The sequence below is a fragment of the Hippoglossus hippoglossus genome, chromosome 13, assembly GCF_009819705.1.
Source record: "Hippoglossus hippoglossus isolate fHipHip1 chromosome 13, fHipHip1.pri, whole genome shotgun sequence".
NCBI classification, from domain to species: domain Eukaryota; kingdom Metazoa; phylum Chordata; class Actinopteri; order Pleuronectiformes; family Pleuronectidae; genus Hippoglossus; species Hippoglossus hippoglossus.
In genome coordinates, this window is record NC_047163.1 from 15,463,539 (window position 1) to 15,487,878 (window position 24,340).

At 40.0% G+C, this 24,340-nt stretch overlaps 1 protein-coding gene across 7 annotated transcripts; it reads left to right on the top strand.

Annotated features, from left to right (window-relative positions):
• Window positions 1-626: 626 nt before the first annotated feature.
• On the top strand, window positions 627-24,309 carry agfg1a (ArfGAP with FG repeats 1a). 7 transcript variants are annotated; one of them, XM_034604573.1, is made up of 14 exons: window positions 627-1,032; window positions 9,294-9,387; window positions 11,576-11,691; window positions 12,731-12,896; window positions 14,139-14,301; window positions 16,011-16,130; window positions 18,997-19,212; window positions 19,847-20,021; window positions 20,600-20,679; window positions 21,150-21,257; window positions 21,614-21,658; window positions 22,729-22,881; window positions 23,078-23,175; window positions 23,403-24,309. In XM_034604573.1, the coding sequence occupies exons 1-14, from the start codon at window positions 866-868 to the stop codon at window positions 23,460-23,462; spliced, it is 1,761 nt and encodes a 586-aa protein (XP_034460464.1). In that variant the 5' UTR covers window positions 627-865; the 3' UTR covers window positions 23,463-24,309. The 7 variants fall into 7 exon arrangements, with proteins under 7 accessions (XP_034460464.1, XP_034460465.1, XP_034460466.1 ...); XM_034604574.1 differs by having other exon boundaries at window positions 866-1,032; window positions 16,014-16,130; XM_034604575.1 differs by lacking the exon at window positions 21,614-21,658 and having other exon boundaries at window positions 866-1,032.
• Window positions 24,310-24,340: the final 31 nt, after the last annotated feature.

Sequence of the window (24,340 nt, forward strand, 5' to 3'; positions counted from 1 at the left end):
TCTCCACTAACCGCAACAGGCTTCAAAATGCCTGTGCTCGGGCCCGTTAGTGCTACAACGTAGCCCTAGTTTTAGATATTATTAAATTAAAATGCTCAGACACACTAAACCCCAGAGCACCCCACCCATCCCATTGACAGTGATAATCCGCACGGTGGCGCTGGTGAACTAAAGACGAGTGGTGGACTGTCAGAACAACCAAAGAGGATTCGTCTTTTTGGAAAGAAGATGGTTCACGCCCCTTTCTGCTCTTTTACACACGACTCCACGTACAAAACGCCTCACGCGGTCTTTATTCACAGACACGTTTTCAATATACTGCAGTAATCGATAATTACAGTTAAAGTAACGTACGAAATTAGCAATCGCATGAATATAGATCAAAATCCGCTGTCGACACCTATTAAAATGCGCAGGATGAAATAAATTTACGGAATTTGAGCAACGTTATTGTCGGCCACAACATTTTAATAATGTATGTAATGCATGGTTAACACAACATATTTATCTTATAATGTGTTTGCTGTAAACATCCGGGGGGGGAGGATTTTAATGCAAAATATCCTATTTCTGGCTCTCGCCCAAAAAGAAGCGGCGCAGTCTGCATAACGGGATTTGAGCGAAGGCGGAAGTAGGGGGCGGTAACTCTCTAGTTCCGTTAGCGGCCGTTGATACCAACGCCTCCTTGTTCGAGGAGACTCGAGGCCGCCGCGACCACGGAGCGACCTGCGCGACCCCCGGTCCCCCCGTCTGCAGCAGCCCAACCCGGCCACCGGCAGCAAGCACAGCCCTTTGTTGTAGTCGGAGCTCCCCCGCTGTCTCCCCGCGGCTTTTACTCAACCGTGCTGTGTGTAGAGTCCTCACCATGGCGGCGAGCGCGAAGAGAAAACAGGAGGAGAAACACCTGAAGATGCTGCGAGAGATGACGAGTTTGCCCCCCAACAGAAAGTGCTTCGACTGCGACCAGCGCGGCCCGACCTACGCCAACATGACCGTGGGCTCCTTCGTGTGCACCTCCTGCTCCGGCATCCTGTGAGTATTAAGTCGCCGGGTGACCTTAGCTCAGTCGTGGCGCACACGGTTTTTAAACGATGCAGCGGCCACGCAGGGTGACGATGTGAACCAGTTAGCCCGAGCAGCGCTAGCTAAACGTAGAGACGGTGGTTCCCAGTGTCAGTGGGAGCGGAGCCGCCGTGACATTGTCTCGCTGGGGCTCCGGTGTTGGGCGGGGTGCGCTCCAGTGCCAGAGCTCTGGCCACAGCATGCTAGCAAAGCAGCCGGGGTGCTAGCTGACTCCAGCTTCTAATGCTAACCAGGGAACTTATCTGACTCATGACAGCCAGGTCTGTGGATCTGCCAGGAGCCAAGTGCACCACGAGTTTCTGGCAACGTTTGCAAGTAACAAGTAGTAACCTGGTTGTCTGACAGCTGGTTCTGGTTAATAGGGCTGGCTGACAAAATGGCCAAATGTATTCAGATATATAAAGTACCATACCAGTCGAAATGGATTATTATCATGATGAATGACAACGTTTCAAGGTGGATCTTTTTGCTCCTGACTGAAGATTGTGGTTTTAAACTGTCGTGAACAGAGAATGACAAACACTTTATAAACTGCAAAACATTTGACCAATCTGATGTAGATCCATTATGTGAAATACGTCTTCACTGGGCCTGCACAATGAATCAATTTATGTTGTCCCTTTAGTTATATGGCTTTTGATGGAAATTATACTGCAATAACTATTGATATTGTTTAAGCGCCCAGCCCTACTCCCAATAAATCATTTATTCTCTCATTTAATGAGACAGGGCTTCAATTTGTTTAGTCTTCCTCAGACCTTTTCTGGAATTGATCAGATCCATCAGCCAACACATAAAGCTGATGTCATTTGAAAAATAAGATCACTACTACATCTTTTTCTTTCTATTACTTAGTTAAGTAGCACATCTTTCCAATTTTATTTTCTTAACAATAAATACTAATTATTTTTGGATTTGCTGTGTTCTAATTATTGATATTGCCCAGCCCTATTATATGTCCAACATCCATGCACAATTACTGAAGTAATTCCATGTTCCCTGTTTAGCTTTATAACTTCGAGCAAAGCCACACATCATTGAATATATTTGACAAATTGTTCCTTGTTCAAGCAAATAATGTAGTTAAAAAAGTTAGAAAAATAAACATTCTTCATATTTATTGTTAGTTTTGTTAGTAAGTGACTTATATATATATATATATATATGCAGTTAATTGACCAAATAAAATTTCAAACCGGCCCTGCCCCTGGATCTGCCCCTGGTTGTGTTTTAATATTATATTCCGTTTAATATAGAAGTTATTATATGTAATAGAACCTTAAGAAATCTATTTGGTTTCAATAACAATCTGTTTTGCAAAATGTTACATGGTGGTACTTAGGCTTGTGAAAGTCGCATCATTTTGTGATTGGACTGATAAATGCATTGTCTGTTTTCATGCCATCATCAGTTGCATTTAGTCCAGTCATCTACTGTAAGTGTTGCACTTAAAAAAAATACCAGAATTGCTTTCTCTCTTTTCTCTACAGATTCTCTCATATCAGTAGTTTACCTCAAACAGCGACTCATACCCAAAACCTACCCACTGCATTGATGTTTCCAGTGTAGCTGGGGGTTTGACTTTAGATCGGGTTTGCCTGACTTAAATCTTTGCTCTGCAGTTGTGTAACCAAGCATCTGTAGCTTGGGATTTGGGATTAGTGAAGCATTCCGTTTGTTCTTAATAAGTATTCCACCTCAATTCAGCTGTCAAATGTGGCACTTTAAAAAAGGTCACTGTTGATATATGTGAGTTTAGCTCAGATGTAGAGAGATTTCCAGCCTGTTGTAATACAATAATGACAATTATTTGCATCAAAAAAATATTCCATGACAGACTGACATGGTGGAAATGTTTGTGTTATATTATCCATATTTCATAACTACTTTCCCCCTAAAGACATTTTGGAATTATTCTGCTTTCTCTTCTAACTGCTTTGACATAATGTCTCACCTGTTTGTTCATCAGTCTCGAGAAGGCATTTAATGCATATGCTTTCATTCCTAGATCACGGTTACAGACATGGCATCATAGGTGTGGTGTTTTAAAAATAACATAGAATAAAAAAAAATAGTTTATCTTGTTTGTGTAAACATATCAAAATATCTTTGCTTATCACACGCCTTTGTAATCGAAAACATTCAAGTGGTGGTTGGCTATTAGCAGGTAACTTGATAAGCTGCTCATCTGCCCATCCTGTCCTGGTCATCCTGCCAGTAGCCTGCACTGGAGCCTCTTAATGCTTTATGGAAATCACCCTGCCATTCTCTGTTTGAGAAATCATAATTCTAATGATTTTGCACAGTCAGCAATTCCCTATAGATGACTTTAGTTTTATTAGTCGACACAGGAACAATGTCTGCTTTGACACATTTGAAAACCCCCTGTCCCTCAGACTTTACCTAACTTCCAGACCTTGTTTGACTTGGGCTTGAGACCTTAATCTGTGCAAACAGTTGTAGCTCTGTCATATTTGAAGGTTTTTTTTTACTATAGAGCTGAAAAGAATGAGATTAGTTGTGTGCTTGCTGATGGGCAGAGCTTGGCCTCCATTTCACTTCACCATTGGGTCTGTAGGGGGTCCACTGTGAATTTCCCATCTGCTCACCCTGGGGTGTTGAAGTCTGTAATGTGAGTTAATTGACTTCTTTTATAGCTCAAGATCACCATTCCTCCTGTGTTCTCGTCTTCTGTAGATCTCACACCCTTTTTTTATTTAGACAAAACATGTTTAGGGGAGGGGGGTGTTAGTAAAACAATCTTCCGAGCAGAGGAGTGTGGGTTTGACAGGATTGGTGTCTGTGAGATGTATGCAGGAAGCCTTAGTTTGTAGGCTCAGGAAGTGGTATGTCCTTGCTGTGCTGCTACATCAGCAGCATGTGATTTTTTGGTTTTAATATGTGCAACAGGAAGTGGCAGAGAGTTCATTGTCTGCCGCTCACTTTCCTTTCGATTCTCGAGACGCATAGATGACGGCACTGTGAGAGAGCACAGGTAGAGATTCATGCTCAGACATGATGAATAGTTCCGACTGTTTTAGGAACAAGGCAGTGTTGATTTATTTTTTAATATCCAAAGAAAGCAATGCAAAACCCCTTAACACTGATATCCATCCTTGTAAACATTTCATTTGTCATGAAATATTTTGTTAGTGATTCAAACAATGTCTTTTGAATCTTACAAGTATTTTCTTTTATTTATAGAATTTGCATTTGGTGCAGTAACATTGTTTGGGGGTGATAAGCAGGGGCACAATCACTTATTCTCAGAACACACTTCTCACCCTATATGGTTGTTGAAAGGGTGGAGTTGGAATCTGCTATGTAAACACATTCCTTATGAAGGTGGAGACCTTCCCAGGAGGTATACCACTTACAATGTCTGTTTTTCTGGAGAACTGCCCATGGCAGGAAGTAACCCCACTTGGCCTATCTGCTCCTGAGTAAGCAGGGCTGCAACAGAGGTTGAAGGCCATGGCAGAGATCATGACTGACACCAAATGTTCACAACAATAATAATCAATGGCAAGTTAGCAGACATGACTTGAACTTTGTCTTTGACATTTGACGTCTTAAAAAGGTGTCATCAGTTTAACATTTTATGGGTGGCAAATTACGGATGCTGTCACTAGGTGTAAATGCTGATTAGATAGTGAACCATGAAAAATTATGAATAGAGAAGGTGTAAAAGATCTTTTTTTAAGTAACTAAGAGCAGCAAAGTGAAGCCTGGTATGTAGCCTCTCTTTTCTTTTGAGGTTTGTCATTGCCAGTTTCTCTCGCCCTGGAGCTTAGCTGGTCTGATATAAACTAGTGAGTAGGTCATAATTATTTTATTGTGCAATATGTGATTATGTTCTTTGATGCACTATGCTATCTAGTAGAAAGGATATAAAAGTTGACTTAGCTAAGTTAAACAATGGTTTGATTAAATTGCTAATCTCTTGCGTTCAATCACTTGTCAACAAACCTCCAAAAAAGATAAATACGGAACATTTAAAAGTTGATCATAAAATAGACTATTGAAAAAAATATCACACCCCGGCTCCTGGGTGTCGGCGTCGCCTTTCTGTTTGTAACCTCTGACTTACAGAAAAACACTGACCTCAAGCTGACACCTTTTAATAACCACACACACACACACACACACACAATTTCCCCTGCTTGAGGGCTGATATAAGTCTGCTAGAAAGAAAGAAAGAGACAGAGAGTGAAACTGTTTTGATCATTTTGAGCTCTCGCGATCGTATTTCTCACTGTTATTAGAATTTGTACAAATGCAATAATCTAACAATTTAATCTGTTGTAGTATAACACTCACCCTGACTAGTGCTGAATACTATTACACTGTATATCTACTTTGTCCAGCAGAAATAAGTGTGGGTCTGTAGGGCTATAACATTGTGTTGCTAGGCTCATTACCAGACTGGAATCCAGAGCATGGGAATGGCCGGACAGTTATATTGTGTGTCACAGTCACTGGATATAAAAAGACCCAGAATATATCCAGTTTCTGGATAAGTTGAGAAAGACTTTGAACTAAACAAGACAGGAATACATTGTGTATTTGATGCACAGTACAGTAAACTACAGTATCTGTCTACAGTAATTGGACAACTGGTTAGAGATACTACCATCATATTTTAGGCCTTAGGGGCCATGGGACTTTCACCATGTCTGACCTAGTTTCATCTTTATGAGACTAGGATCTGATCTGCCTTCCTCAGGGCACTGAACAACACATTAAAGCACAAATACACTCAGACTTACTCACACATTCTGTCTTCTGATTTTCGGTAGATGTTTGTGTTTTGCGTTAATTAATAGTAACTTAAACTGCTATTTTTTTGTCTACATTGATTTGGCAATGAAGCCACTTCAATTTCCATGTCAGATCCTTCAAATGTTGAAAAGAGTTTCATTAAGAGGGTTTCTTTTTGGTTTGTGTCATTTCTTTGCCCTCATCTGTCCTCTCAAATTGACACCACCATGACATAACCGTGGCCACATCATCATAAAGACATTACCCCAGAAATAGCCCCAGTAGATCCCATGGAGCTACTCCATATTAAGTATTTTAAGTAGACACATCTTTGGGTGTTAATTGACATAGATACCTGGATGTTAACATCCAGGTATCTATGCTCCTGTCCGAGCTAATTATTAAAAGTAGAGTTTGTACAGTCGGCTGATTAGCGGATGTGTAAAGAATGGGTGGAGAGAAGAACAAGTTTGTGTAAGGGGTGACAGCAGTGAATAATTTAGCAGTGTTGGCTAGTATTTCACTTTAGACTCCTCCTATGTGTATAACATTGTGTTTGTAATTGTGACACTGTCGATCTAATTCCCCGGAGAACTGTATGACCCCCTTACAAAAATGAGCAACTAAATATTGAATGGTATCAGCTGTAAGCAAATATTAGTTTATAAATTCAACTTAATCTATGTTAATACAGCATTTACTTTATTTGTGTTAAATAATTTGTCCACCAAATACTGTAGAATCTAATAAGGTTACATATCCCCAAATGATAAGTTATGCTAGGCAGAGTAAGTACCTAACCCCAATTAGTATTCCCATTAAATTAATCTTTGTAAGTTCTGTGTTCTGTCTGTTTGTAGACGAGTAACATTTTAAGTCAGCGCTAGGCCACTGATTGATATCAGCCGATTTTTGTTTTAAATAGTTTCATTGGTGGTCTCTGTAAAGGCCGAGTTCAGAATAACCATTCAGATAACACAATGGAGCAACTGTACTGTGGACCAGTTACCTTTCGGGGATCAGTGAAGTATTTCTGAAAATAAGATTGGTAGTTGGTATCGACTTAGACTGCTTCCAGCGTTCAGTTTGTGGCCCCAAAAATCCTAATCAGAACACATTTAATTTTTGAGGAAATGTGTTACCTTTTAACAAATTCAGGACCAAAGTTCTTTAACCTGTAAGCCCACTCAAGCCTCAGGAAAATGCAAGTGAGACATAACAGGTTGTGTGAGGAAAAACAGGCATTTAAGAGTAGGGAAAGAGCAGCTGCTGCTCAGACATCTTGGCAAAAAAGTTGAATAGTTTAGAAAAAAGTTTTCTAAAAGAGAAAAGTTTGGAGAAACAGTGGATTTCTTGATTTCCAGCTGTATCCTCCTTGTTCCATAAAAGAACAGGGAGGATAAGAGAAAAGTTATTAAGAATGTGTCAATAACACCTAGTCTGCAATCATTTAGACATACAGCAGCTCATTTGAAATGAAAATAAGTTCAACCGTTGTTTATATGGCAGGAGTAAATATTGGAGCAGTTGCTGTTATATTAAGATGTTAGTACGAGTAATTATTTCTCAGCCAATTAGAGCTGAATGATAGACTTGTGTTATCATGTGATTAACATTTTGGAATTCAAGAACAATTTGAGGTTTATAAGGCCTATGTTAGAGATTTATCATCTACTTTCTTTTAACCTTACATGTAAACAGGTGGAATGTTTCATTGGACTGTGAGTGCTCCTCAAATGCTCCTCGGTACACTTCAATACTGTGGATAAAAATAAGAATGAATTCAGTTCATTTAGATATCCTTTCTGCTTGTTGGTCAGATTCTCATGAACATTTCCTGATAGTATGTGAGGGTCCATATTATGTAAATGTTGCTTTGGAGGGTGTACACCAGGCTCTGTGCAGACGTTCGCACATCCACTATTGTACAAGTCTGTCTGTCATCTATATTGGATGAGAGAATATTTATACAGCTTTCCATTTCATTAATGGTTTCCTTATTCAAAGAACAATACTGCTATGCCAGCCTACTCTCAGTCACTGATGTGCTGCTCAGTTGGGATGGCGGCTGCCTACTTCAAATTACCATTTTACAGCCCTATAGTGTTTTTCCACAGGTTGAAAATTTACTTGTGGAAGTGGCTGGTGTGCTGTGTGAACAATTTACACGTAGAGACCAGTAGCCTTTTACCCTAAGGCTACTGTTGGACTCTATTATCTAGCTGCTGTGCACTAGTGTTACTTTTAGTGGTCCACTTAAATGTAATACATTTTATGTAGTGATTTAATCCAAGCTAAGCAAGCGTTTGACCACCTTCTTTGTATGTGGATGAAAGAATCATCTCCAGATATAGGCTTTCTTCATTAAAACATGAAAGTGCTTGTTTAATAATGAAAAATGTAACTTTTGATTGGTGCCATGTATATGACGTTCCTTACATAATCTCGTTCAAAAATCAGAATCTTCGATAACATAAGTAGTAAAACCAAATATAACATAATTTTATGTAAATCCAAGGAACTGCTGTAAAATGCTTCAACATACTTATAGCAGGAAGCATCTGCATTTTCACATGTGTACAACAAATCTGGTTTCTGGTACAAAGTGGACTGTTTCTTCCTCCTCGCCATGAACCCTTCTTGTTGAAAGTTTCCAGCAGCGTAGAGTTTGATATCACTGTAACTGTCGCATGCCACTGTCAGAGAAACATACCGGCATTGACCAAACGAAATCAGGGTTAATATAGTAAACATCCAGAATTCCAAATATGATTCTTGTTTTAAACTGTATGGCAATAAGTTGTCTTTTCATCATTCTCATGGCTGCTGTGCTCAGCCGTTACACTCTGGTAGCTGTAAAAGCAGTGTGCGTGCATTCTAAATGCTGATTGGTCACCCTAGCAGACAAAATAGGTGGCGACCTTGAAGCCAGGACAACATTAGTTTTCACTTTGCTGGTGGGTCCAGGAAAAATACTCAGGCCTGGAGCTTAATATAACAGCCTAATGATGGCTCTTTTCAACTACTACAGTTGGGAGGTATTTTTAATTTGAGCTGTGACCTGCTCAGGAAAATGAGCAGAGCTTGTGTGAGCTAATGGGTGTTACTCCATAATGGAAGTTTCTATATTAAGGGAGATCGCTCAGTCTTTTACTGCGCTGACAACTTCAGTTCTGTCATTGACAGTTAGGAGAAAGTTTCACCCAATTCCTTTGTTCTGCTCAATTTTTTCACCAACATTTCTCTCTGTCACTATTTGTCTAATAGTGTTATTATTTGCTATTTGTTATTTCCATCTGCACTGCTGTCTCCCTCTCCCCAGCAAGTCAGATTGTTGCTAATTAAATGGCCCCATCCTGAGAGGGGGCATCTTGTCTATGTCCAGATGAGGTTTTATGTACAGTGTCTTCAGATTAAATTGACCCCTGTTTTCATGTCTTCACCTACAGACGAGGACTGAATCCACCCCACAGAGTCAAGTCCATCTCTATGACAACCTTCACGCAACAGGAAATCGAGTTCCTACAGAAACATGGGAATGAGGTAACAACTTTCTGCCCTGTCACTTTCCTTCTGCTTTGGCAGGTGTTCTTTACAGGCTGTTTGTCAACTTCTGACTTCCGTTTTATCGTCAATGTTTTATCATACATTTACATTTGCTATTTTAACTATATGAAACTCCTCCTTCCTTTAAATCTGGACATACAGTTTTACAGTACAGTGCGCTTAACTGTACAGTTTTGCCATTCTCACACACACACACACACACACACACACACACACACATCCGTACAGCCAGTTGTTTTTAAATGTCCGATGCAATGTTATCCGTTTGTGTGTAAGGTTTGTAGAAATCTTTTTTGTTCTCTTGTGTAATTATATGGACGTCTTTGAGACAAATTTGAGAAGAGATTCTGACAATAAAATCTAATCTAATCTAGTGCATTTATGTGCAGCATCTTTTGTAACACACATCACCCATACGCTGTCGGCACAGCCATCAGGGGAAATTTGGGTTCAGTTTCTCGTGTAAAAGCATTTATTTCAAGGCTGTTTTATTAATTGCACCGCCCAACACAAAACACAAAAGCACGGCTAGTGAAGAACGCTGAACAAGACCCAGCTCTCAAGAGTTGGTGAAAAACAAATCAGCCCTGAAAGCCCATTTAGTTTTGTGGCCAGATAGAGGACATCACTGGGATGATTACATATTTCTGTGTCTATTGAATGTGGAGATTCAGTGGAGTTGTGAGTCTGCGGGTGCAGTGACCCAATTACACCTTGACACAGGTATTTCATGAACTGTATTGAAACTTGTCTTGAAAAGTACCTCCCTGCCTTTTAAATTATATAGCTCTCACTTATCCATCAAAACCACACAGAGTAACAGCATGTATTTGTTGCACAGAAGTGCATCATCATTCAAAAGCCATTTCTGGTAAAGGGGGTATGAAATAGAGCAATGCCACCTGGGAAGCACAGTCTATTAAAAGCTGTAGCAAAGTGGCAGTGCAGGCAGACATGCAGGAGACTCAAGGTTGGAGCTGATGCATACATCCTCAAGGTTGCTTGACTGTTGAGGAATTTTGGAGAATAGTGCTTGTCTAATTCCTAACATACTCCCTTCTCTCTCCAAACAGCACCCAAGGTCAGGTTATAGATAAAGGGCCAACCAACAGTAAATTGTAGTGTCTACGCTTAGGGACTTTCATATCTAACCCAGATGCGCCAGACAGAGAGGCACCAACTTCCACTCTTTTGCATATTTCACCAGTGGCAAGACGTAAGGACACAATGTGATTTAGGAATGCATACTTTAGCCTTAACTATCCAATAGGATGTGAATACCTACATGTAACATAGAGAGTGACAGCAATTCTAGCCATTCATGGATGTGCAATTGAAAAGCTTGATGCAAGTAGAGGGAGATATATGGGGATGCTTTGGGAGACATCTTCAGAATTGGTGGTGACAATTGCTCATGTTACTCTGTTAGCGTTTGTATATTGTTTCACCTTCTGGTCTCCTTGGTGCATCAAGTCTACATTCAAATCTTCTGCATAAGACATCAGCTGCTGCCCGAGTTCTCCTTTCACCAGCTTCCAGAAAACTTCCATAACAAACACTACTGTTTTCTCTCGACTGAGAGCACTCAATTCTAGATTCTAGTGAGCATAACATCTAGTAACAGTGATCTTGAAAGTAGCCTGTGAGTATGTTCATGTGAACCAAAGCCATCTGAGAATAATCAGCAGCAGAAGCATATGAACAATAAAAGAGCCATGCTGGCTCTTGCAGCACAATCACTTCATCTACAAAGCAGCAGCCTATACTGAGTGCACACATGCATGAAACATGTAAAGCTCTCTTTACTGGATTAGGCAAATACTTTAGGAATGCTATCCAAAACCTAAGGCCAAGGTGAGACAGATTTTGTTTTACACTGAGCCAGTGTAACAAGAAAGTCAGGCACCATTAAAATATGGCAAAACACTATATCAATCAATCAATCATTCACATTTTATTTGTATAGAACTTTTCGTACCAAGCATGTGACACAATGTGCTTTGTAGAATAAAAGCAATTTAAGAAAGTGAAAATGATAAAATAATAACATACTAAGGGAGATCAGGATAAGATAAAGAGAAATACTAGAAGTGAGTAAGGAGCTGTGTGTGCTACAAAAATGCTGTACCTAAAGTCACATGTTCTGTTGCTCTGTGTGTTCCAGGTATGTAAACAGATCTGGCTCGGCATTTTTGATGACAGAATCTCCTCAGTACCAGACTTCAGAGAACCACAGAAAGTCAAGGAGTTCCTTCAAGACAAATACGAGAAGAAGCGATGGTAAGTGTCTGTTTTACAAGCTGGCAATGAAAAGACACAAAGAATCCCCCAACAATGTGCACTGTGGAGACATGTAGGTTTTCTTTGTGTTTGTCTTCTCCGAGCCTTGGAATGTCTCTCAAGCAGCTCATAGCAGTTTCCCTCAAGCAAGCAACCAGATACCCTTCTTTAAATGCACACAATGTAGGTCAACACAGTCGAGCTGGTGTATGTACAAGATGTAGTTGCTCCATGACGTTATAGGTTTAATTTTTATTCAGATGAGGTTTAGCATAGTTCCAAGTGGTGCATAGTAACTGTTGAGTAACATAGCTAACGAGAGCAGTTATTTTAAACAAATAGAAGTAATGAAAGACTGAACCGACAAGTGCCTGTCAAGTTATAGTTGGTCATTAACAGTAAATATTGATTTAGTTAGACTGTTGGTTTATGCAGTTTCACTGTTTCCACAAAAGACTGAGACGTATCGCAGAAGATGTTCTTTTTCTGGGTATTCAGGTAATCGTTCAGGCTATGTACCATATAGTTAATCATTAGTTTAATCCACCTATTAGTTTAGGTAGTAGTGCTTTTTCATCTTAGTGGTTTGCCTCTTAGTTCTGTCTAAAATGAGAGCAATGAGCAGTGCATGTCTCAACATGTCTCCATTTACTGCAGACAGGCATTCTCACTCACAAAGGCCTCTCTTCTCTAACACAAAAACACACAAATAGACACACCAGTCATTTTTCTGTACCATGTGATAACTGTTAGTTTAAAGGACTCATGGTTCCTCCTCAGGATATGAATCGCATTTGCTTTCAAATAAACATTTCCTGTTTGGATTTGCATAGTGATTGTTATTCAAATGCAAATTATGTGCCATTATTTTGAAAACCCTTGATTATGTCAGTTTATCTTAAATATTATCTCATTAACCCAAAGTATATTTTAGGAGAATTGAAATCAATTATTCTTTTCTGTATATTAATCATATTTTTTTTTCTATTTTGATGGTGTATTTCTTATAAGGTTTGATGCCATGATAACTGTTTTCCAGGTACGTATCTGCTGAACAAGCCAAAGTAGTGGCATCAGTCCATGCTTCCATCTCTGGCTCGTCAAACAGCAGCACCAGCAGCACTCCAGAGGTTAGACCACTCAAATCCCTGCTTGGGGAGTCGGCCCCCTCCCTACACCTCAACAAGAACACCCCACCAAATCAGGTGAGATTTATGTTGTGCACACACACACAAATCAGGTGAGATTTATGTTGTGCACACACACACACATGCACACACGCTGAATCTGTAATTATCCCCCAGACATTTTTGCTCATCCTGCAAGGGCTACTAGGGTTCAACATATTACTTTAACAATATTTAAAGGTACTAAATTAGAATTCGCTTGTTGAACATCTTATGCGAGCTGTAGAAGAAAACTAAAACATCAGCAATATATAATTTGCAAGATATATTACACGCTCTATCTCAGCAATAAATTTCCATTTATAGCTTAAATGCTATTACAAAAATTCTGTTCCACTTTGTGTTTTGGCATCACACCAATGTTGGTTGGTAGTTTAGATGTTACCACTTTGGGTAGTGAACTCAGCAGACGGCTAAATGACTGTCTCACACTCAGAAAGTGCACAGTGACTGACTTGTCTGCTGAATAAATAAATCCCTTGTCTTTGATACTTCTAACAAGAACGAAGCTGAGATTCCAGGAATTGTGTATTCTGTATTGGTACAATTGACCCTCCATCATATTTGATACTGCACACATGTACCATTCTATATAATCATTGTGTAAATAGTAATTTACACATGGTGCCAGATCAATAGTGTGAAAATATTTATTATATTTGTGTTATATTTTGACAAACTGAAAAAGAATGATGGTAGCCTGCTAAACCCATGAGCACAACGCATCATTCCTCATGTTGTTATTATTACTCTGTCAGCTCTTCTCTCTCTCTCTCTTCCTTCCTCCTCTTCTTCCATTTACATTTTAATGTCAGACTACAGCACTTGCAGTTTTATTATGCTCTCCTCACCAATCCTGGAAGTATCACATCTTTATCCATGGTACTGTCGAGGGGAAAATAAAAGTACCGTCACATTTTCAGACGTTTGGTATCAAGTTGACATTGGGTTTTGTGACATCCCTAGTAAGGGTTTATATCAGTCATTCAATCTAGAATATTTTTATAATACTGTCAGTTAATGCACATTTAGGTATGAATCACGCAGTGGAATTCTTTCCAAACCAATTTCCAAACCAGTGATAGATTGCAGCTTTTCTTATAAATGCTTACTATAGACCGCCAGATACATATTACCTGTTAGTCTCCTTTTCAAAAGGCCTCTGTCTTGTCTTGTTTAGTTTTCAGGTAAACGCTGTTCATTAACATTCTCACCAACACATACCTGCACTTTCTCTAACCTGTCTCTTGTCTCCACCAGTCTCCAGTGGTGAGCCGTGGACAAATCCATCAGCAGCAGTTCCATGACAAGAAGTTTGACCTCCTCAGTGACTTGGGTGGAGACATCTTCGCTGCCCCGCCTAACATGAACGCAGGCGCCAGCTCCAGTTTTGCCAACTTTGCACATTTCAACAGCCACACAAGTAAGGAACAGACCAACTGCTTCACTGTACAACAAAACAAAAGAGTCATTATATGTCAATCGAAAGGCAGTGAAGCATTGAAACAGGAAAGTCTACAAGGACCAAAACCGAAAGGGCGATCCCGTAAAATCAATCAATTTGATCTGAATCATAATAAAACGTTTATTTGTCCGTAGGCATTTGGAGAACATTAGCAGATAATGTGACTGCTACACTTCGACCATTACTGTTGCAGCCATTTAAAATGTCTCAGGTGCTTAAAGAGACGGTCACATCCTAAATGATGCTGTATTATATTCAACAGCTCTTATAGATTGTGGCTGTATCTGTTGAACGTCGTACCCACAAAACAGCAAAACATCTCCGTATGTGTAAAGGATAATACCTGACAAGTTGAACATTCCAGAATTGTAATGGATTACGCAGGAGCATCCCCCCACTGTAATTCATTACAGCAGTGGAATGTACATATTTGTTAGATATTCTCCTGCTTATACAAAGGCCACTTGTAAACAAAATGCTAAATGTGATCAAACTAAAAATATCCATCATCAATTTACATATTTAACCAGTTAACTGTAATCTCATTTCAGCATTTTAAAAACCAAATAGTCCCCCAGAACTTTTTTAGGCAACCTTTAGTGTGGTATGAATGGGTTTATCAGACTCAGCCAAGAGTTTTACAGACCTGGCAAAGTGGGAAAGATAAATTGAATTGATTGCTATCAATCTCAAGAGCAGAGAGCAGTGATGCGATCTGCTACATGACATTATTGAATCTGTCTGTGGAGATAACGAGCGCTCTGTCTTTTCCCTTTCACTGTCACTAACACACCCACTCACTGCACCCTCATGGTCTCTCTCTCATTCCCTCACTTCCACCTGTGAGAAATGGAGCTTGTAAGTTGGAATACCAACTTCACTGTTAAGTCTTCTTTTCTCTTTAATTTGTATGCAAATATGATACACATTTGAAATTACATTAAAATGGTTGTCAATGGGAAGCCTATTTCCCTTCATTGGTGCTTGTTGGTTGTTCCACTAATACCTCTAACTGAAGCTTAGCTGTGGCGGTCTCTACGTACAGTTACATATTGGCGCTTCAATTTAGAATCGCAAATAAACTCCTCTGTCATTGGTGCCCTCGCATACCATCTGGTTACTGAAAGTTTATCCATACTTCCAGCCACTCAGACTCTAGAATCTTTAGTGGCCATGGTATAAGGAAGCGCATCAGAGGTGCTATGGACAGACACATCTCCATGGTTACTAATGTCTTTAACATTGGGCTGTTAGTGTTTTCTTGCCATGGAGAAAAATGTCATTACCCCCTCAAAGAGCCATCAACTTAATGTAGCAACCTAAGTGGCATGCACACATCTCCACATCGCAAACATTAGCACAGATGAATGATTTGTGTATATTGCGTGTGCTCAACAAGGAGTCCATACAGTATCTCATGGGAGAGGATGAATGTCGGCCCATCCTGCCTGTGTTTAAAGCTGTTGTGCATATTATTGTTATGTTAAACCACTCCATGATTACATCTCACATTAAGCACCTAATCCATCGTATTTGCTTTAGCAATCTGTTATCCATGCATTTGCCTGTCATTTTTATGTATTCATTCTATTGTTGTCTCATCCATTGTTATCCTCTCATTGTCTTTTGTTGCTCTTGTCTGAACCTCATCCTGACACCACCTCCAGCAGCACAAAATGCCAACGCAAATGCCGACTTTGCAAATTTTGATGCATTTGGGAGCACTTCTGCGACATCAGGTGGTTTCCCCTCCGCACCCCAAGCCCCATTCCAACCCTCAAATACAGGTAGTTCTCCTCACTGGACAAGCACACACATCCAAATCCATCTTGCATATATATTACATTTGTATGCACAGGCATTGAGAACATTTACATCCTCTGTCAATACAGCACATTGTCAGTAAAGTTTTTTGTCAAGTCATCGATGTTTTGTGTGTTTTAACTGCTGTAGGTATTTTCTCTGCTTTACACACATTCAATATCCATTCTTTCAATGTATAATATAAAAGACCTGTCTGCACCAGTTTTACAACCAGCGGTGCAACTTTACTTCATAGATTTTCTTACGGTAAAGAAAGAGCCTTTGACGGAAACGGAACAAATGACAATATGTTTACATTGCATGTGCCTGAGGCGTAGAGCATAACAATGTGCTTTAGAGTTCCTCTTATCGTATCATATCTCTCTTTCGACCTACTTTAAAAGTCTAATTTGTCTCTGATAGGTTGACACAAGTTACCCACTTTTGAATAATCAACAACAAACTCATCCTTGAAAATGAAAGGGATGGTTGTACACTACAACAGTGGACACTGACCACACTAAAGCATTCAGACTTATCTCTTGAATATGCAGTATAATATATAAATGATATATTTATTGGATACAAGTGACCAAGTATATAACGATCAATGTGCAGCTATTAGGTAGACAGTTATATATATTTAGTTAGTTATATATTAGACATTATGGTCTAAAAATATATCATGAAGGAGTAATGTTGTACTTATCATCATGCTGTTATACTACACACATCATGAGTATTTCCTCACCAGTAACAGTTCCTTCCTGCCCTTAACGGAGCACCTTTCCTTCTCATGGGTGGCCCAGTGGTGCAGTGTTTGGTGCTGACCTCTCATAGCCGAACCCCAGTTTACCCGGGGCCTTTATAAGTGGAGGTGTGGCTTTTTTCTTGGTACTCTCTCTTTGCTTCGTCCTACAGTCCAAAGACCATTGTGAGAGGTAGTTTGTCTACCCACCCCATGACCCTCAAATAATAAGCACTATCTGTAATGGAGGGATGGACTTTGCCTTCTATATTCTCACACAAAAACAGTGACTCATATCAAACACCTAAGCCTCCACCTACTAGTCTCTGGAAAATGCTGTGTACTACTGCGCCCTCTGCTGGAGGTCTATATAGGTAGCCTTCTCATTGTGGATCTCCACAGTGATCTCTTCAGCATGCCCACTGCCTGATAGATAAATCTCCCCTCTCTATTGTGGCTTTGGTCGGATAATCCCCTTCTCACAGACACTGACTAATTATCTGGCCTCAGCTGTTCATTCTGTCTCATGTGCGTTTTCATCCTTTGCTTCTGCACCACTGGATTTGCTTTGGCTTTCATGCTTTAATTTTTTTCTTCCTCCTATGGTTTGTCTGATGTCTTTTCTTTGTTTCTCCGCCCTGTCTAACGTTGCTCATTGCCCCATTTCTCCATCCCACCCTCCCCTCTTTGATTTTCGGCTGCCAGCATTCACTGTGCTCTCATCCAGCCGCAGTATGGGTGAGTTTGCCACTGCTCTGCCTCTCCAGGGTGCACACAGTAAGTCTCTCTCTGGGCTTGTTCCCCTAGCAGCTTCCCCTCTTCCCACCACCTCGAATGTGTCTTCTGATGCTCTTCTCTAGATGTAATGTGTGTCGCAGCATGTTAGTCTTTTTGTGTCTGCATCACAGTTGACAATCTCGCTGGTTAATAACAGGAGTAATAAGCTCTGACGGTTGCTGCCATACGTTGTGAAAAAGATCAGTTACTTCAAAAAAGCACAGATACATAGATGTTAATTTCAAGGTTTTGACTTTACTAAAACCATCATTAGGAGTTGGTAACATGAGGAAACAACAGTCAACAGCAGGTGTACCTGATTTTCTCAGGCTGCTAATGGTAAAAACTTCTTTATTTGCCTCTTAAATAAATATCTATTCACTCGTAGGATTTTCCACTGTTTTTAACTATCCTTGTTCTTAAAGTTTTTATCATTAGAACATATAGACTTTGTCTGAACAGGTTTGTTTTATCCTGAGCTAAATGTTGCTACACAGCAAATATTGCATGGAATGAACCACTGGTTCAGATTGAACTGGCCGTTTTAATTTTCTTACTAAAACCTACCTATTTTCCCCTTTATCTCTGCTTTACGATCACATAGACCAATCTGTGTTGACTCTGTTTTACCTCAGTATCCAAAGTCTTTTAATGGTCTCTTAAACAATTAATATTAATGAGGTACATTCATATTATTATTATTAGTCCCTGATTTCACATGATTGTTGAACATAAGTATATATGTGAAACAAATTGAAACTACAGTGGAAAAGCTCTCAGTATTTCTTGAATAGGCTGGGGATTTCTTTACACCTTTTGATTAATGTGTGATATTTTTGTTTGCCAACAATCTTGGGTCTGGTTGAAAGTAATGTCTACTCATTACAGAGTTCAGTTAATCTTACAGGGTGACAGACTAACAATTTAATTGTTTATCAAGTTGTTGTTCGGGTCTTATTTAATACATTTTGTTTGGTTTTGTCTGTGACTGCCTTGATCCACAGTATGGCGCTGAACTGAGGTGTAACTGAGCCGGTGCTGCTCTGTACATCAACTGACTCTTACACAAATAAATGATAATTTCATACATTTCTCAGGTTCATAGGCTCATGGAGAGCCAGCATAGCACAGTGTGGAATAAGTCATTTAGAAGTTTGTTGCTATCTATCCAATAGATGATGAAAGTATCTCAGCCCGAGTCGGACTCGCCCCAACTTAACCCTCCATGCAGCTTCCTCTGTCCTTTTCCACCATGTTAATGCTGTCACTCAAAACCAACAATCAAGGTCCCCCTTATGACTCTTGAATCTCTCTCTTTCATACAGGTAGTGCTTCAGGGGGACTAGCAAATGCCAATTTTGCTAAATTTGACAACTTCCACAATTCGTGTAGTGCTGACTTTGGAGCCTTCAGTTCCTCTTCCCAGAGTAACTCAACAGGAGCTGGCAAAGCTGCTGTACAGAGTACTAGCGTCCCTGCTGATAGATACGCAGTCCTGGCTGACCTGGATAACGTGTTTAGCTCTGCCATAACAGAGCAAGGTAAACTTCTCCTGCCTAGCCTGTTTCATAGATCTCATTTGTAGCGGTAGAAGTTGACTAATAAAGGAAGTTGACACAACTAAAAACAGTATGTAATCAAGTGTATATCGATTTAAATCCCTCTCAGTCTTCTTCTACAGGCGAAGTCTCTTATCAAACAGGGCTGATTTACATTTTCAAGCAAAAATCTTATTCTGTGTCGCCTAATGTCTGGCTTGGCCAAGGCTTGGTTGTATTCTGGGATGGCCAAACCATTTAGTTTTTTTCTAAATGTATCTCATGGCCTCAGTGTTATGCAACCAGCCTGTATCAAAGCACATGCACACGTGGAACTAGCTTCTTGTTCTAGGAATGACTCATGAATTGGTTTCATTGGACATTTTTTATGCCACTGGCTCTCAAGCATCTGTGAATTGTTCTGGGCTGCTACTAGTTTATTTTGTTTCTGGTCTAGAAAATGCAAATTTTCTAATGATTGAACATTTATTCCCCATTGTTTTTTTAATAGGTTGAAAATGGCAGCTATCCCTGGACCTTTTTGTTTGTGTGTTTTTAAAATTGGAATTTTCTTCCTGGATTAGTTAAGCTGTCATAGACTGAACCAATCTCTGCTATTTGTTTGCTTGGTTTGCAGGGGGTATCCCGATAGTGGCAAGCTCAACCACAGCAGCTGGAGTGGGGGGTTTTCCTCAGAAGCAGCCAGCGGTGCCAACAGGGGGGGATCGCTATGCTGCTCTCGCTGAGCTTGATACTGTCTTTGGTTCCCCAGTCCCTACCACCAGTGTTTACAACACCACCACTGCACATGGGTGAGATTACGCAAAGCACACACACACACACACACACACACACCTCAGCAAAAAATTCCAGTAATTGATGAATTAAAAGTTGATGCTTCTTATTCAAACAGTTTAGTTTATTTAGGCGTGCAGTATCTCTTTGAGACCAAATTTTTTAAAACATAAGCTTATAATAGCTGATAGACGTGAACCAATGGGCTGAAATACAGTTTACATAATGTCAGGGAATTTGTGCATCTTTTATTTTGCATGCAGGATTGTCATTATCTGTGTGAGAGTGAAAACTCTCAAGGTTCATCTTTCCCCAATGTCACAGACAGGATGGCAACTCCTAACACTAGAAAACATCCAGAAAACACTACCTTCTGTGAAAAAACACTTTAGTCAGACATGATAAAAATCACAACATCCCTGACACATACAGTCACAGCTGTATTTTCTGGCAAAGTTACTTCTATCCAAAGCACCATGCCATGCAGACGTACAGTGCAAACATTATCTGTCATATAGCATTATGGAGGTTCTATGATCTTCTCTTCTTGCTGGCTTCTCTGATGACTCCATGTGTTGATGTTGTTTCACTGCAGGAGTGTGTTTGGCTCAGAGACTGGGGTGTCAACAGCACAAGCACAGCAGGCCCTGCCTGGCATGGCTCATGGTTTCGGCGGTGAGTGAACCTTCAGGCTCTTTTCTGTTTTCTTATTTTGCTCCCTAACGGAAATCAGTAATGATGCAGAACTTCTAAATGGTGAGTTACAGTGAGTCATAGGTAATTCCAGCTTGATTTGGCTTTAGGTGTTTTGCAATTTACAGCATTTAAACCTTTGGACCATCCTGGTTGAGATATCAAGACTAGTTTGCAGATGTGATCAGAGAATGTGGCAGAAAGTTCTCATCATGTCAGACATCGATAGGCTTTACTTCCTCTTTCGGGAATTATTGTTTTGTTTTATAGTCAATCTACCTCACACGTCATTACAGCTGTTTCTGGGCATTTTATCATCTCACTGCTTTGGATTTAAGACATGGCACCCTTTCTGATTCAGTGTTTTTGGCTTTACTATACAGAGCTCATGGTGTTAACTGATCTGTTTCATATTCTGTACTCATGTTTGGTGACTCAATGCCTCTCTCCAGCACATCCTTCAACTAATCCGTTCGTAGCTGCTGGAGTGGCCCCTGCGGGACCTCCCACCAACCCGTTCCAGAGCAACGGCAGAGTGGCTCATGTGGCGGCAGCAGCAGGTGTGTATGCTTGTGTGAATGTGTCAGCCATGTGAACACCCGATCAAATAAGTTAGTTCAAGAGTGCAGATTAATATTATTTAATTTTAAAAGACACTGCAGGTATGGTACATTATGATACAATATTTGTGTTATTTGTTTGATTTCCTTTCACACCAAAACTGGCAACTGGGTTTCTATGATGCTGAATATTCCTGAGACATCAGTGTCAAATACAAGTAAAAGAGGAAAATTATTAAATCTGGATATTTCAGAAAAGCTCTGACGAACTGCTGTGCACAAGAAGGATAAAAGAAGTAGTCAAGTGTAGAAATTAAGATTCCATTGTTTTTGATTGCTCTTGCCATGCTGGACAGGCTTGATGAGGGTTCTTCATGGGCAGGGTTACCCCCCCACCTTTGGTAGGTTCCCCTGTGCTCTCTGTCACTTTGCTCTCCTTCACATCACTCTGGAAGTGCCTTTCTTTTTTCCAGGAAAATGTTGGGAGAGGTAAGCCTAGTGTCATGATACCATAGAAGAGAATGGGTTATGTTGAGCCTGAGTTTAAAATACAAAGTATGAGGAAATCCTCTTAGCACCTTGTAGGCCTTAGTCTGTTGAACAAAACAGTTTATTAAATCAGACTCTACTCACTAAGCAAAATATTAATACACAATACAATATGTTACTCCCCTTGAAGGATTTAAAATAATACTCTAAGAAGTGTACAGAAGGACATGAATTCACCTTTGGTTTTGAGCACTATGCTCTGCTTTCTTAAAAAGTAAATAGAAGTATTGATTGCTCATCTTACATCTCATTGATTATGGCTTCCTCAACATTTTCCTCTTAGCAGTTGGAAAAAAAAGTATTGTCTCCCTTTTTGGAGATTATTGAAACTAACTTTGCTTTCAAATGTACATACATTTATTTAATTATTCGGTAGGATGTCAGCCACCGGTGCTACACTACACGTGTGGCAGCTTCATGTCGGACTTTATAGCTTCTCTGCAGACAACCAAATTAAGAAGTTGCATGTGTTTAAACTGTAAGAAAATATTATTTTATGTTTTTATGATGGAATCGTACTATGCATGACAGAGTCACATGTGCAGTGGACCAACCCACTGAAAATTTGTATATTTCTGCTCCCTAATTTTTTGTTGTAGTTTTTGTTTTGTTTTTTCTACATTGATGACTGCTCTGTAATCCCCAGTTCATCATCTCACTCATTTAAGTTTACAACAATACTACAGTATATTGCTTTCTAACAAACTGCAGATATCAGTAGCCTCTCAGTATTTAAATAAGTTTATTTTACTGCTGATATGTGCCAGCTCCTGTATAATCTAACATATTTCAAGTGTGTGTGTGTGTGTGTGGGCTATATTGTGTGTGGGCTATATTGTGTGTTTCAAAAACTTCTACACCACTTTTTATGTTGTAGAGTCTTTTGTCATCATCATTCACTTGATTTCTTGCTGTGTTACAGCAGCATTCGGCACAGGCTCCATGAGTATGCCTTCTGGATTTGGGAATAATGCAGGCTTCAACCTGCCCACCAGCTTTAGTGGAACTTTCCAGCAACAATTTCCTGGGCAGGCTCCCTTCCCTCAGCCTCCTGCATATCCCCAACAACCCAACGGTGTGTATGCCTCAGTGGAGAACATATAATTTAGACTTATCAGCATCAGTAAGTAAACTGCATCTGACTTAGTAGTTGTTGCACTTAAATGTCTTTTAAAAGTAGTCCTACTTGTATTGTTGGTGATGTACAGTAATTGATTTTCGGGTTGTGTGTTTTATTGTACGTTCTAAATGACGATGTACGTGTCTTTCAGGTGGAGGATATCATCCAGCCTTTGGCCAGGCCAAGCCTGTTGGGACTCCTTTCGGCCAGGCTATGGCTGGACCTATGGTCTCAAGCAACCCTTTCCTGGTTAGTAAGGAGCTTCAGGGCATGATATCCTGTATGAGATTAAAATTAATGTTTGATAGAGATAAAGTCCTCAACCTATTCCTCTTTTATACCACTGACTACATTGCCACAGTTTCAGTTCCAAAAGTTTTTGCTTGTCACGTTTCATTAATGGATACTGGATTTATTCTGTCCTCCTCAACCCTTTTCCTCTGACGGTTTGTTTGTATGTCCCTGTTTCCTTCCAGGGCGCGGCTCCACCTGCACAGTATCCAACAGGAGGCTCCTCTACAAATCCCTTCTTATAGCGATCCATTCAATCAGCTGCACTACAGGGTCAACAACTGGCGCGCTTGCACCTATTGCACTGTTTTGTTTCACAAGTAGCTTTAAAAACACAATGTTTGTAAGGATTCGTATTTTCTATCGCAGTTTGTCCCTGATGGAATGAAACGACAGACGGTCGTGCCGCCACCGTCTACGGCTACAACACAAAGTGATGGTGTGTGCAGAGGGAGAGGTTGATCCCCTCGTCTCTATTTAACCTGTGAACTGGCCTGGCCTCCACTGAGCCACAATGTATAATCAAACTGGCTGAAAAACTAAGTTATTGCATTCAATATATTCCATTGGTTATGCTGCATTTCTGTACATATTGTTTTCTTTTAAGAAATTAGCTCTTTTTGCATATCAGTATTTGTATCTAACACAAGATTTGTGAAGACAGAGCTGTTGCTTGGAAAAGCTGATGGGTACTGCCGGTTACCGTCATTTGTAAAGAGCCTGTCTATTCGCACAGGATCCTTTTAAGGTAAACTGTTCTCACTTATGAAAAAAAGAATGCATATTCTGTTGTTGAGATAAGGGGGGAAGAAAGAGTGAATGTTGCATCACGGATGAGTAGGAGACTTATTTCTCTGCCATCTCCTGCCCTGCTGACCCAGGTCATAATACTGTTGTGAACCACATCCACGTGTGAGTAATGAACTGAAAACCACTTACGTTGGGTATGAGCGGATTTTAAGTTAATATGTAAATATATACAGTATATATATATTAAAATGAATTTTAAGTAAGAAGAAATGACCAAACCATTCATTTATATGGATGTACGGAAATCTTGTATATTTGTTTTGTATAAAGAAAAGATCTATATTCCCGGTGTTGCAGTCAGTAATTTGAAGCC

What these genes read in the sequence shown, in the direction of transcription:
- agfg1a (XM_034604573.1), top strand. Translation starts at nt 866, where the DNA reads ATGGCGGCGAGCGCGAAGAGAAAACAGGAGGAGAAACACCTGAAGATG. An exon ending in AAATACGAGAAGAAGCGATG is followed by an intron (nt 11,692 to 12,730) that starts GTAAGTGTCTGT and finishes ACTGTTTTCCAG; the next exon opens with GTACGTATCTGCTGAACAAG. An exon ending in ATATCCCCAACAACCCAACG is followed by an intron (nt 22,882 to 23,077) that starts GTGTGTATGCCT and finishes CGTGTCTTTCAG; the next exon opens with GTGGAGGATATCATCCAGCC.